At 38.3% G+C, this 15,502-nt stretch overlaps 1 protein-coding gene across 5 annotated transcripts in view; it reads right to left on the bottom strand.

The window, feature by feature from the left end:
- Window positions 1-15,502, bottom strand: part of VGLL4 (vestigial like family member 4) — a 144,064-nt gene that overhangs the window by 74,936 nt on the left and 53,626 nt on the right. The window contains exon 1 of one of the 5 annotated variants that reach the window (XM_019732656.3): window positions 1,482-2,218. The exons of the other annotated variants lie outside the window; for them this stretch is intronic. Coding sequence (XP_019588215.2) covers window positions 1,482-1,563 — 82 coding nt within the window. The 5' untranslated portion in view covers window positions 1,564-2,218. Of the gene's footprint in view, window positions 1-1,481; window positions 2,219-15,502 lie in introns of those variants that run through there. 5 annotated transcript variants of the gene reach the window in all.

Genomic DNA, 15,502 nt, shown 5'->3' with positions numbered 1-15,502 from the left:
CTTAAAAGTTTTTAATTTCTTGTTCACTGAAAAAGAAGTTTAAAAAATGAATTGCAATGAGTTCATTTCACAGGAAACAAGTCACTGGCTGCTTAGACCATTCTGAAGCATGCCTTTTAAACGGGTGACTTCAGAAGCAAGTTGATACTTAACAGCAGCAGATTCAAAGAAAGCAATTCACCAATATTCTCATTAGTGGAACAAGTAGGAGTAAAATAATTAATAAACCTTAAAAAAAAAACTTTCAAGTATGAAATTCTTATCCATCGAGTTAAAAAAAAACAAAAAACTAGCATGAATGAGATTTTTTTTTCCTTCAAGGGAAAAGGGTAAGTTTTCAACTGATTAGGCAACAGGCCTGAGATTTTTACATGAAAAATACAAGTGGGTCGGCTCACCTTCCCAAGTTTCTTCAATGTTTTCTTTTTCAAGAGAAATGTTCAGTTCACTATAGGAGAAAACATGGAAACTGCTCCTGCTGAATCAGAAAGGACATTTCTCCTCGATTTGTCTGTAGTTACAACAAAAAACACTCCCCCTGCCAAGCTGAATTCCCCGGGAGATGCCTCTCCGGCCACTCAAACCCAGGCCATTACCACTTTTTCAAATCGCACGTAGATAATGTTCCAACAGATTAAGAAATCACTTTTTTTCTTCTTACTACCAACAGAGATAGCTTGAAAGACTACAGGGCAGTAGGGAAACACCTCATGGTTTAGTAAGTGGTAATAAACAATAAGAATTCAGAGTTTTTGTTGTTGTTGTTTTTTTTCTTTTTTTTAATTTAGCTTTCTGGTTGGTGTGTTGTGCAATCACTTCCACAAGGGACCGAGCTAGTGTGCAAGGAACATCCTTCAATGTCAGAACTCTCTCGGAGCTATACAGGAAATGGGAAATCAGACAAAGAGGGAGTCTGTGCTCTGTGACATGCGTGCCCTTCCAGTCCCCCAAACTGAATAGAAAAATTCTTCATTGTTTGGGACAATCGCTCCCGAAAACAAAAACTCACTGTAACTTTCTGTTCCCCTCTACATGAAAATCCAAAGCGCTGTTGGAATACAACACAAATACTGTAGATGGTATATGTTTAAAATAAATACCAATGCAAAACAACAACCAAAAAAACACCTGACACATTTAACTTTTACTTGGGTCCTAGAAGTTCTTGCTCCAAAGAAAACACCAACAGAAATCAAAAAGAATTACATTTTAAAGAGCTAAAGTTTGAACAGTATGTTGCTGGCATAAAGCAAACTTTTTAGTTTGTATTTCACCACTCTCCACCCCCAGCCTTCCACTGAAGGCTAAGATACAAACAACAAACTTTGTATTGAAAACAGTACATAATAACCGCTCGCCTTTCAAAGCACCCTGAAGTCCCCAGAAAGAGAACAAAATGCACAGAAGGCATTCAGAATCTTACAGGAAGAGTGGCCTTGACAAAAGCAATAGGATAGCAATTTCTAGAACAGAACCTCTACCTTCATAGCACAGAATGCCGATATTGTTGTTCATCTTGTCCAAGTACTGGTAGTTCAACAGGTCCATCTTCATAAATAGCATTTATTGGGCTAGCACAGAAAACCAGCTCTTTGCTTTCGCCCCAAAAAGAGTACGTTTCAAAAATCAATTATTGCTGAGTAGCTCCTGGCTCTTCTCTTAAACTTCACAAAGACGGAGGCCCGGCCTCAGATGATCACAACAAAGTATGTAAAAGTAAAAGTTTAAAAAAGAAGGGGGAAAAAAAAAAAAAAAAGCACACACGCACACAAAAAAATGGAACTCGCACAAAACCAACCCTTCGAGGGTTTAGCTGTAGACGGTGTAAGTTTTGTATCCTCAATCGAGCATTTAGAAATCGTTTCAGAAGTCTTTGTAAGTCTTTCTTCGAAATGAAAAAGGAGTAAAAAAGAAAAGCACGAAGCACATTTCCTAGGACAAAGCCCCGCTGGCGTCCCTCGCAGCCCGCTGCAAGTTCACTGCGCTGACATGCTGGCTATGCGTGGTATGACTCGTATGTAAACGAGCTTCCTCTTCCCAGCGGGAGCGCGCGCCGAGCATGCGCGCTGCCGCCCCGCCTGAATCCCCAGGGCTCTGCAAATGTCAGGGATATTTTCTGCACAAGATCAGCCTCTAAATGTATTAAGTGTTTGAAAGAAAAAGAGGAGGTGGAGAGTCCGTACCGAGGGGCCGCCGTGGAGCTGCTCTTGACAGGAAGCAGCCCTGCCACTGCAAAACCGTCGGAGGAAAAAGAAAACCCAGGAAGTTTCTTTTTCAGGAGCTGAGTGAAAAAATGAAAAAAATCCATCATGGAAGCAAACTTCCATGGAATTTAACTCTGGTGTAACTTCACTTTGGGGTTTCAGAAACCCAAAGTAATTTGCTGTGATGCATATTATATACCACACATATTTTGTAAGGTTTCTTTTTTTTCTTTTTTATACTTGTTTGATAATGTCCATTTATACACTTGATCTGTAGATTTAAAAATGTTGGTGTTAATGTCACATATAACTTCTCTCACAATTTTCAGAACTCACATGGACAGGGCAGGAACAGTACCAGCTTTTCACAGTAGAGGAAACCGAGGCTCAGATTAAATGACTGGCCCATGGCTCCCAAAATAGTTGGTCAAACTACTTTTAGAGTGTTTTTTCCCCCAATATTATAACCTTCTAAAAAAAAAAAAAAAACAGGGAGGGAGCGAAGGAGGGGAAGGAAGGAGGGAAGGAGGGGAGGGGACGAGGGAGAGGGAAAGAAAGATATTTAAGCAAATAAGACTGACATATCAAAAACTGAAAGCCTACTTGAAATGATGGGAGGTGGGATACAATTATTTTCACTTTGCACACACGAAAGCTGTCCCATCTGTATAGTAGAAGCTAGTAGTATGGTCCCATGATGCTCCTTATTGGAAGGACTCAGGGCTTAAATTTTGCATCTCCAGTATCTATTAATAGCACAGCAAGTAGATGCCCAAAAGCTGTTTACTGAGTGAATCACTGAATATTCAGTCTTCAACACATGAAGAACACACTAGCAAAATGGGAGGAGGGGAGGGAGAACAGGGAGTTTTGATCTTTGCAGATTTGAAGCTAGGTTCTGGCACCATAAATAGACTAATAATTCACCATAGGAAGTATTACTATATTGACATTATTGTATGCTATTTGGAGATTCAGAAAATATCAATATCAAGGGATGTAGACCAAGACATGAAATTTTAATACTTTAAGATTTGAATATATAATTTCAAGGGGTTATATGTTAAAAATTCAGCAATAGTTGCATTTGGGATAATAGGCCCATTCATTGCAAGTTGTTCTAAGCAAATCTTATCTAGCAATTAATACAGCACTCAAATACTGTAGCCATCAATGCTGCAGCAACAGTAGTCATTGGGATAGCAGCAGGTGGAGTATGCAACAACAACAAATCAAGATTTCACAAGCTTTAATTCATAAGGATGTTTATTAATAATACTAGATTACATATTCTAGATACTGAATAAGCTATATTGAAAGATAGGTTATCGTCAATTATAATTGAAATACTTAATGGTATTTGGCAGGAAAGTTGGAAGAAAACTCCTATAGTATCTAGTATTCACAAGATTATTGCATTTATAACAGTTTTACTATCTTTAAGTATCAGATTCAAATTCAACTGAGAGCTTTGAAGTACAATCACTGTGTTCTTTGATGTAAGTTCTCAATCAGAAAACATTAGGAGTCATTACCATAGCCCCTATGGGAGAGAGTTGCCTGCACATTGGAATCAGTGCACAGCTGTTAAAAAATCCTGATGCTAAGGTTGCATCCCAAACCAATCTGAGGATGTGGGATGTAGCATCAGCATCTTTTTTAGAGTCCCAAGTGATTCTAAGATGCAAAGTTAAGACCCTTTGCTTTCATCTGGAGCGAAATATTTACCTGCCTTCAGATACTTCATATTATACACTTATTTAAGGAATATTTTCTTTCTTTTTAAAATATTGTGAACCAGATTTAAACACTACAGTTATAAAGATATGAGTAAAATATTTAATACTTCCCTTTCATGGTTCAGTATTACTTACAATGTGGTTCTCGGCCTCTGAGTGGCAATCATCTGAGTGGACACAGTCCCAGGAGTAAATCTCGACTTGTGTTTGGAATGATCTGGGATAAAATTCCAGCCCCCAGCCACGTCTTTCCTACTGATCTGGGATGCTAGTGTAGTGCTAGTTGAGTGTGGTCCACAGAGGGGTTTAAGAACTGCTTGTCAGTATCCACAAGAGATAGATACAGAAATGGAGTGAACATTTCAAAACTGTTACAACAATTTGACAGAGTAATTTTGTCTCCTAAATCTTAGTTTAAAAAAACTAGGGTTGTAGTTTTTCATAGTTATACTTAGTGACTTTTGTTGCATTTTACAAAGTATCAATCAGCAACAAATTCTGGGGTGGGAGAAAGCTGGTCATCCACACACAGTCTGAGAAGCCCTGTGCTGGAGGATGGTGAGCAGTAAACATCTCTACAACCTGTGCCTGGTCCACCCCAGCTCCTTGTATCTTACACCTTATACTTCAAGTACACTGAACTACTTATATTACTCTTAAAAAACACATTATTTCATATTCTCTCTTTGTGAAAGACATTTCCAGCTTGTCTGCCCAGCAAATATCCATTCTTCCCTCAAGATTTGGTGTATGTCTCTCTTGTCTTGTGGGACCCCCATCCTTCGGTCTATTTACCTCCTGCTCTGTGCTACCATTTTTCCACGCACACACTTCTATTCTAACCAAGTCTAGGCTTTAAAAGCAAGGGCTATGCCTTCGTCACCTTTGCAAAGTCAGTCTCACATAAATCTGGCACATAGTGGGCCATCAGTAAATACTTGTTGACCGAAATCAGTAAGATTAAAACTTCTCAAAGGCAGATTCTCCATTCCCCACTCCCACCCTTCCCCTACTCCCAGCATGCAATAGATTATCTAACGTCACATTTCTCAAACTGAATTCTGTCAACATCTTTTGGGGACCACAAGCTCTCACATTTGAGGAACACTCATCCAGATTCTGATCAGATTATAATCAACTCATTCATTTTAAAAATCCTAACATTGGAAGGCGTCAATGCTTCTCAAGTTCATTCATAGGCTAATATATTCATAATTAAAGTACCAACAAGATTGCTTGTAAGTAAATTGGAAAGACAGTGCTAAATTTTATCCATAAAAAGTCAGGTAGAAAGATCTATTTTTTTTTAAGAATGAAGAAATTTGAGCTATCAAATATTTAAAACACAAAGCAAAGAATTGCGGGGTGGGGGTGGGGACTGGGTATAGAATAAGTAGCACTAAACAGATACTATCATAAAGTTTTTAACTGTAAAAACTTTAAAAACCACATGTTAACAATATGCTCAGACTATCCAATCTGGAATAGGGAAATCTTTTTCTAAGCCTGAAAAAAAAAAAATAATAATAAATCAAAGAAAGAAGGCATAGAGGAAAACAACAAAGAATTTGACTACATATACAAATTTTATGTATTTGTACATTTGAAAACACCCAAAGCAAGTAGAGAGGCAAAACACAAAACAGAAGAATATATTTGTAATATACACTATGGTGGTTGAATGATAAATGTTCTTGGTATATGAAGAACACTTAAAAGTAGAAAGAAAAAAAGAATCTAAATATTTGTAAATGAGCAAAGAACACGAGAAATGAAAGGTCATACATTTTTTAAACACTATTCAACCTCATTAACAAATTTTAAAATTTTTAATTATTTTCCACCTGCAAAATAAACAAAACAAGAAGATTTTTCAATCTTATTTAATGCTGGTGAGGCGAGATGCCATTGGAATTTGTGTTCACTGCTACGTAGTGAAGTGTAAACAGACAATGCCTTTCTACAAAGCAGTGTGGCCTTCCCATTAAGCTATGTACCTGTAATGTTGAAAATGTTTGCATCCTTTTCCTTACTCTGGACTCTACTCCTAGAACTCTTGTCTTATGAAAATAATAGGATTTGGTCAAGGAGTAACATAAAAGACACTTTTCGTTTTTCTGTTTATAATAATGAAAACCTAAAAGTCCAAAAATAAGGGAATGCACTACAACTGTGGTTTATCAACGACAGACTATTATACAGCCATTATAATTCCTTCAAAAATACCTAATGACATGAGGAAATGCTACAGTACATACTACATGATAGTACTACATATGTTAACTGAAAACAATAAAAACAGGATATAAAAGATGTACACTCTACACCAATTTTGAGTTGGTACATATTTATGAGTATATATACATATTTAGAAAAAAGTACACACTCATATTAAAAAGACTGGAAAGAATACCAAAATGTTAACAGTGCCTATCTTTGAATGGGCATTTCTGACATTTTTCTGTATTTCTAATTTACCTCTAAAGAGTATATTTCTGGGGGGTGGGGGGTGGTAGATGAGGGTAAGGGGGATCAAATATATGGTGATGGAAGGAGAACTGACTCTGGGTGGTGAACACACAATGGGATTTATAGATGATGTAATATAGAATTGTACACCTGAAATCTATGTAATTTTACTAACAATTGTCACCCCAATAAATTTTAAAAAAAAATTTAAAAAAAAGTATATTTCTTATATAACCGAGGTGAAGGAAGTTCACCCCACTTTTTATAAAGCAGGCACGTAATGAGAAAACATACCCTGGTAAGACATAAGCAATGGATCATATATATCTTATTTTTAAACAACATAATATGTCCTTTTGATTTACATCTGCTCTAACAACTAAAGATAATAGAATTCCAAACATTTATTTAGACCTTTGTAAGATTCAAGTATGTTTACGCTGAGGGATCTGTCCTAAAGAACTGTCTACAGGGAGAAGCTCTCTGTACTTTAAACTTTCAGAACATGTAGAAACGTATGTACATGTTTTTTGTCTTCTATTGTTTACTAATGATTTCATGTACTGGTATCAACTCCCCAAACTAGACCACAAGCTTCTAGAGGGAAGGAAAACTAAGCTTCAGTTCTTGGTAGAAAAGCTTCCCACAGCATATACTAAGTGCTCCATAAATGTTCATTATGGCAGCATCTCAGCATCTTTGTGCAATAATGATGGCAAAACGATGACAGAAGGCAGCCCAGGCTAATTACTAGGTTAAATTGCTTTATTTGCTAGAGTTGACTAAAACTGTGAGATGCTTAATAAAAGCTAAATGATCAAATCACGCTCCAGACACTTCTTAAAAAATAAAATGCTGTCATTAAAGCACTTGCAGAGAAGGGAATGTTTTAATGTTAAATCTAACAATAATCTTTTCAAAGACCCTGGGAAATATAAATAATCCTACTGGGCTATTTTGTTCCTCTGTTGGATATAATTGCTCTCTTCGTCCCAGGATTCTAACTAACCTACATACTTAGCTAATGCTCTCATTTATAAAGCTTTTTTTCTCCTTATGACACATTTATTTTCTTAAAACTCACTTTAACCTGGTAGGTGAACAGTAATCAAAACAGACCTTACCAAAGGAAGAAAATAAGTTTGACTACACCTTGCTCTAAAGTATTGGTTAAATAAGAAGTTGGATGTATAAAAATGTCATGTGTAAAAGCATCTCTAGAAGCATCCACGGCCATTTATGGATACATTCCTCAGAATAATGTGAATTGTGACAATAGTAAGATGATGATCATGCTTGTTGTACAAACACTTCATTGGTCAAAGCACTTTCACGTCTTTATCTAATTGTCTTAATTACTAAGACAAGGCTGTGAGGAGGGAAGCACAGAAAAAGGTTAAATGAAAACCGAGCATTCAGCATTGAGTGGTAAGCAAGAAAACTTTCTTTTTTGTGCCAAAAAGAGAAATGCAAAGTTCTGTGGCTCCTTAAAGGCCATCTAACACCCCACCTTCTCCAAAAACCCCATTAGCTAGGATTAATCTCCTATCCCACTGCATTTTACGTTTAGCCTGCCCTTAATTCTAAAACAAGGCAGACTAGAACATCATCTATGTATTTCTCCCTTACCAGATTATAAAGACTACTTTGCACCCAGTAGGCCTTCAACAACGTAACTATTAAATGAAAGAAGTCACTGAAACAAAACAATTGTCAAATGCCTCAAGTATCCTGTTCAGTGAACCTGAATATCTAAGTTCCCTATGTTATTATATTTTCTTTCAAGGGAAGGATTCCTAAATATATCATAAAATATTGCTTATTTCTCTAACTGGGAGTAGTTCACACTGAAATGATGATGAAAAATATACAGTATTTTGTCAAATTTTCACAAAAGCAAATGCCATGAAGCTATACAAGTATGTCTTGACTTTGATTGTTTATAAAACACTACCACTTCTAAGTCAAAACACTCAACTTCTATTAAGTATTTACTAAATCATTTACTGTAATATAGTGGGATTTTAGTACAAATATATGTATTTTTAAAAAAGAAAAACTTAAAATGGTTATTCGAGTCAAAGATTTAAACTTCCAATACAACAGTACCCTCTAGGGGTAAGTTTTAAATTGCAAAGACAGTTTTGAGAAAGCAAACTGCACATGTGGGCCATTCTCATCTGATGTACATTATGTTTCAAACACAATAATCCTCTTATCTTATTTAATTTTTAAAAAGTCACAGCAAATATCTTTTAACAGTTGAACCCTCACTAAACTTTGCAAAAATTAAAATAAAATACTAACAAAACCAATTCAATTGAAATCAAATGATAAAAAAGGAAATCTGCTTTATTAACATGAATTTAAGATATAAATAGTATTTTAAAGTGCATACTAGGACTTATGTTTTAAATAAATCAGTACTGGGGAAGGGAATTTAATCAATTTGCACTCCGGAGAAAGGAATATCTCTTGCAAAACACTGTAATGTGTTAGTTATAGAATTAGTAACTTATAATACTTGACAACACAAATGTTTTCTTGCAAACAAAAATGATTATTTTAGTGGTTTTCATTACTAAAAATAACTAAGGTTTAGTAAACCTCTTTCAGAGAATCTTCAAATGAAATACTATTCTGACATTCACATTCTCATGAGTTATAATTATCCATAGATGTATTCCTGCAAGGTTTGCTAGAACTAACTCCCATGGTAAAAATAGGAGAAGAAACCCAATAGAGGAAAAGTCCCAAATATTTAACATTTGAAAGGCTAAGATCACTGACAGTCCCAATGTTTGGCCCAATCTTCAATTAACAATTCAATTTGCCTTCACAGTACTTCATAATACAGCATTTTTCTGTCTCCAGAATTGCCCTTTCAGCCAGTTTGGATTCAGGCCAGAAAACAAACACAACTGTTATTTTAACAGAAAGAATTTTCAGGTCTCCTCCGCCTTGGGTCTCCTTCCAGTAACTACCCCATAAGGTAACTACTATCTTAACCTTTAAGAGCATAGGTTTAACCACTATGTATAAACAGAATAATATGCCATGGGCTCTTCTGTAACTGGATTCTCTCACTCAACATTACGTTTGTGAGTGTTATCCTTATTTCTATGTGTAGCGGAAAAAACTCATTCATGTTCACTGCTGTGTAGTATTCCAGTGTCCTAATGCAGCACACTTCATTACTGTTGATGGGCATTTGGGTAGTTTCTATTTGGGAGAGATTATAAATATTGCTGCTGCAAATATTCTGGTACATGTCTTTGGTGCGTAAATGACAGCATTTCTGTTGCATACATTAACATTAAAAAAAGTAAGTCCACGTTCAGCGTAAGTAGATACTGCCAAACAGTTTTCCAAAGCAGTTGTACCAATTTATACTCCTGCCAGCAGTATGGGATTGTAGGTTACTCCACCTCTCCGCCAACCCTTGTTCTGTCTTTGTCATTCCCATTACTATGGAGCAGCCATGCTGTGGTCATACTCTGCACTTTGCTGACCAACAGTGCAAACTCTTAAATGCTTTTAAGAGATGGAGGGATAGGATTCACCACACAGAACACAGGGGAAGGGTCGAGGCCAGTGCCTCTCAACCAGGCTAATTTTGTTCCCCCCACTGGGGGACATTGGGGAATGCCTGGTTGTCACAACTTGGGGGTGCTGCTGGTGTCTAGAAGATGGAAGCCCGGGATGCTACCACGCACAAGACAGCCTCCACACAACAAAGAATTATCTGAACCAAAAGGGCCATAATGCCACTGTCAAGAAACCCCGGTGTAAGCAAACCATCACTGGAAGTTTTCTCCTTAGCCATATAAACCAGTAGCTGTTAGAGCTCATGGGGTCAATTGTCTCAAAATGTTATTTTCTCCCTAAAGTTGAAGGAATGGAAAGGACAAAGGACACTTACCACGTGTTGGGCATGGTACATGGCAGAACGCTAGGTTCTTTCACATATTTTGTTTCTTTTTTAATCCTCACAACAATACTATCAGGTACTGTCACTGTTTTATAGATGAGGGAGCAGATAGCAATCAGTCTAAGTAGCTTGTCCAAACTCAACACAAAGAATAGTAGATCCGGGATCTGAAGCTGGTATTTTCCACTACACCCAGGTCTTACTTTCTACTAAAAATAAGATGTGTTTAAAGTTCACAAGGACTTAACATGCAAGGGGCAAGTTTCACATTAGATTTGCAAAAAGCAACTGAATTAAAAACTAGGTATTAAAAATAAATTATTTTCAATGTTAAGATTAACATATACCTGTAAGAAGTGTATCTTAAAAATGTTAAACAAATCCATCTTCCTCTCCACACTGGGGGTCTCTTTGAAGTTAGCTCCCCATGTCTTATTTTTCTTTGTATACACCCCAATGCCTACAGGAACAAGCATTTAAAGTTTCCTGGATTCATTACTGATCTAAAACCCCAATAAGGGAAGACAGGCTTTATAAAGCAAGTAGATGGTCCAGATTTTAATTTTCCATTATCTTTAGTATAAAATAGAATAAAATGTTTTTTGTTGCAAATATTCAATCAAATGAAATAATGGTAAATAAAAAATTCTTTTCACAAAAATTTCATCGTTCCAAGGATGGACTTGCCAACATCACCTTGTCAATCATCCTTCAGATGTGTTCACTGAGGCCTCTCTTTGTAAGCACATTACAGTCATAGTGCTACCAGAAATTCATCCATGGGAAGAGCAGTGTTCAACCCTGGTCATGCACTGGAATCACCCAGGAGGTTCTGAAAGCCATGGAAGCCCAGGCCCCATATCTGGAGGTTGATTTAGTAAATCCAGGGTGGGGTCCAGTAGGGCCCACAAAAGTGTATTTTCAATTTACATCCAGGAAAGAGCACTTCAACGTACAGTTTGAAAACAGCTCCCCACATAATTTTCACATGCACTCCTTCCCTTGAGGTTCAGGAACACTGCACTGGGGATTCTGGAATGAATTTAGCAGGGCACCTGGCTGAGGAAACCCTTGCGGTCCACTCCTCCCAGAGTTCACGGGCATCCCAATGAGTTACTCCTGGGCAAGACTATAGGTGGCGACGTGAGCCAACCTAAGAAACGGCTCAGTTTCCTTCCCACGGAATAATCTGAATTTACACAATTCCAGTCTTGCTTTCCACAGAAGGGGCAAATGAACTCTCCCACTGTCAGCCTCTCTTCTTAAACTACTGATGCTCTGTAGCTGGAGTAGGACGAGAAATTTATCAACTGCCAATGCTTGCCTGCATGAAGACCAGAAATATACACACTAGGATTTCCTGTTTATCTCCCACTTGAGTAGGGAGGTGTGAGGGATCCTGGAAATGAGTTTACTGTTGGAGCAGAGTAGGATTTCTACAGTGTGTATGCCTGGTTAAGGCTGGCGTGATAGTGAATTGTCAGAAACACTCTCACAGCCCCATGAACCTCCCTTCAGAGGACTTAGGCAGTTGGAATGTCGTGTATGTGCGTGTGTGTGTCTGTGTGTGTGTCTGTGTCTGAGTGTGTTCCCCTGATTATTGTCCATCTCCCTCCCAGTTTTCCTAATCATTATTTCCCCACCACCTAACATAATACCTGGCACCTGGTAAGTCAATAAAGATTTATTGAAAGAACAAATGTAAAGGAAAAGAACCCTAGACTCTAAGGTGGGAAAGGAGGAAAGCCACAAGGGATCAGATGCCCTGAGTGCTATACCAAGTCAAGGGTAGTTAGAAGGGGACACTGACATTGACAGCTTGATCAGCTCTGCAGAATAACTAGGTTTCTAACCAGGTTTAGAGGACGCGCAACATTCCAGCCTCCCAGAAAAGAGCTGATAGCTGTGGCCCCAGTAATAATAAACCACAGCCTTGGTGAGGGAATCAGACCCTAGAAAAAGACCAAAAAAAAGGGAGGGTGGGGGTTCCAGGAAATAAGGACTAAACCAAGAGGGAAAGGGTTGGAGGGGAACACGGCCACCTACAGGTGAAGCCAGGCTGAGGCAGCAAAGGAGGAGAGAGAAGCTAGCACCAGAAGCTAAGAGCACTGACAAGTCTGCTTTTCTGCTTTTTGAGCTCTCTGCAATCTCAGGCTGGCTTTTCAGTTTAAAAAAAAAAAAAAAAAGAGCACTAGATACAGAGTCAGAAAAAACAGGTTTCCTGTCCAAGCTCCAACCCACACTAGCCATGTGATCTTGATCAAGGAATTCTACCTATCCCAGCCTCAATGTCCTTATCTGCACAAGGGGTATGATAAAACCTCACTTGCCCTTCACACAGGGCAGTCAAGGACCCAGTGAGACAACAGCTATTACAGTGTTCCCTAAACTACTGGAGGACATACAACTGAGGGGAATTATTACCACCATTCTTCCCAATGATGATGGAGTTGCTTGCTATTCGAGGAGAAGCGGGAGGCCTGTTCAAACAATAGGGCTGCCCTGCCCCCCCTCACCCTCCCACCCTGAAAGAACTTCAAACAGAAACAGCTATTAAAAAATCGGGAACAGAGATTGTCTTTTTGGCAGTTAGCAGCTTTCTTATCTTTAATTAGATGGCCTGTGGAATTGTAAAAAGCGAGTCCAGGAAAGCCACACTGTAACACCCCTCATCTATCCATCCAGAGAAGGGGACAGTAATGTACAACGGCTGTGGACCTGTGAAGGAATCACCACACACCTTTTTCCTAGCTTTAAAAATATGACCGTAATGCACACTGAGTTAAGTTTAGCATCCTTACCCAAAGCTGTCAAATATTCAAAAACCTTATTAACTACTTCCCCATAAAATGAAACAAAAGCATTAAAAACAAGGGTCTCCTACTAGATTTACTCTGTTGACTTCACACAGAACTTAACACATGTACTTACATATTTTCCCAAACCTCATCTCTTCGCCCTAGTCCACCCACCGTATGTCCCACTGCGATAAACACTTTTCTCTTCAACCTCTACAGCATTTGCAATCAGCCCTAAAATTCTAGGCTTTGAGATGATTCCTCTTTTCCCTTTTGCCTCTCATCCCCACCCAACCACAGGATGCCACTGTCATTTATGACCTCAAGATAGAATTTCATATTTTATGTAATAAACGGTGGTCGTTATTATTTAGAGAGGGCTGTGTCTGCCGGGTTTACAGTTGTTTTTCTTTGGTTTTTCTTACTGATGAGATGTGGGAAGTTAGAGCTGTACCTCCCAGGACAAAAAAAAAAAAGAAGAGAGAGAGAGAGAGAGAGCTGGAGAGACACATTTTTCTCATAACAATAGACACAAAGAATATTGTTTAGCTCATTTTCCTGATGGTTTGAATTAACAATAGTAACAACGACAGTGAGACGCCTTAACATGATTGAAAATTCTACATTTCTTTGGGGGAAACACTGAGGCAAGCCATCTGCTACCTACAGAGACCTGGCTTTTCCCTTCAATAAGTGAAAAAGAAAAAAAAACAAAAACGAAAATTCATGGTTGTCTCAAGTTTTAGGTGAGGCTGGTTACTAGAGGGTTAAGGAGTCTAACCATTTCACCCATAAAAGTTTCAGGTATAATCCTATTATTTTTGAATAGCTATCAGTGTTCTTTGAAATTCTAATTATTCAAGGATTACTGTTACATAATACCTGTGCTAACAGCCCTGTGGTACAGGCTGCCAAGAAGAAAATTTTGATCCTTGTTGCAGTAATGCCAATTTACACCACATCTAAATAAACGATTCTTCCTGCTCTCTCTTCCCCATTTTCCCAGGAAAACAAGTTTGAGAAGGAGAGAGAAACATGAGAAAATACAGCATTGCACGTGCACACTACACTTAGGGTGTCTACTTTCTGCTGCAATAACCAAATAGCCATACTTTCTTTATAGATGTCCTACCGGTATAACTGTTGAAAGCATAGGCTAAAACTTCTCATTTGGCCTGGAACCCCCAAGGAAAGGTACACCAATATATTTTCCTTTGGAAGGCTGACATGTAAAACAGACACTCTCTCTTATTTAAGCAAAACTTGCAATCAAATCATCTTCTGACAGAGTACCACAAGTGTTGGCCATTTTTATATCATGATTGATTAAAGAACCAGCTGCCAATTTTAATCAACTGGGAAGGCCACAGAGAAAAAAATACATGAACTCTTTCTAGACCTTTCCTCTTATTCATCTGGCATGTGACCCACGATACTTCACGGAACAGAAAAATCATCCCCTCAATTTTCACTCATAAATGTACAGTTAGTTAATACTGAACGAAATGAGAGTCCGACTAACTCGTCCAATATGCACTTATAAAATGTTTAAATGCCTACTATGTGCACTTAATACATGAGCATGAAACTATTTTGAAGAGCTGAAAAGCACTCTTTGGCTGTTGACAGAAGACACTATACAAAATGTAGCCTCCGGAACTTTTGAGTTTTTCGATAAAAGAATGCCGTGGAGCTCCAGAAGCTGAGACATCCAACAAACACCCCCCTAACACACCTGGCCCCTACCTCCAAGCCTCGGGTACAAATCCCTCCAGCCCAGGGTCATGACAGATGTAAAAACCTGGAAGTAAACCCAACACAGATACAATTTTCATGCCTCCAAGTACTGTTTACTTGTCTTCGGGACGGTAGATATATGGCAAGCAAGGCATCCCATAAACAGTATGGGCAGAGTGCCAAGTTAACACAAGTACACTTCACTGGCCAAAAAGTGACTGGGGTCCAAAGCTGAATAAATAAGATATGATCCCTGTCCTTGAAGAGCTTATAATTGAGAACAGCTTGCAAGAACTATAAACAATACAGTGGTGCCCCCGATCCATAGTTTCGCTTTCTGTGGTTTCAGTTACCCACAGTCAACCGCTGCCCAAAAATATTAACAGAAAATTCCAGAAACAAACAATGCATAAGTTTTAAGTTGTGTGCCATTCTGAGTGGCATGATGAAATCTCGCACCATCCTGCTATGTCCCACCCGAATGTGAATCATCCCTTTTCCCAGGTCACCACACTTATCCACTACCGCCTCTTAGTCACTTAGTAGTCACTTAGTAGCCGTCTTGCTTATCAGATCAGTTATGAGAGAGAGAACCCACATTCACATAACTTTTATTGCAGTAGA

This window comes from Rhinolophus sinicus, chromosome 5 (genome assembly GCF_057876585.1).
Source record: "Rhinolophus sinicus isolate RSI-liver-muscle chromosome 5, RSI-T2T, whole genome shotgun sequence".
NCBI lineage: Eukaryota > Metazoa > Chordata > Mammalia > Chiroptera > Rhinolophidae > Rhinolophus > Rhinolophus sinicus.
This window is presented reverse-complemented; position numbering and strand designations above follow the sequence as displayed.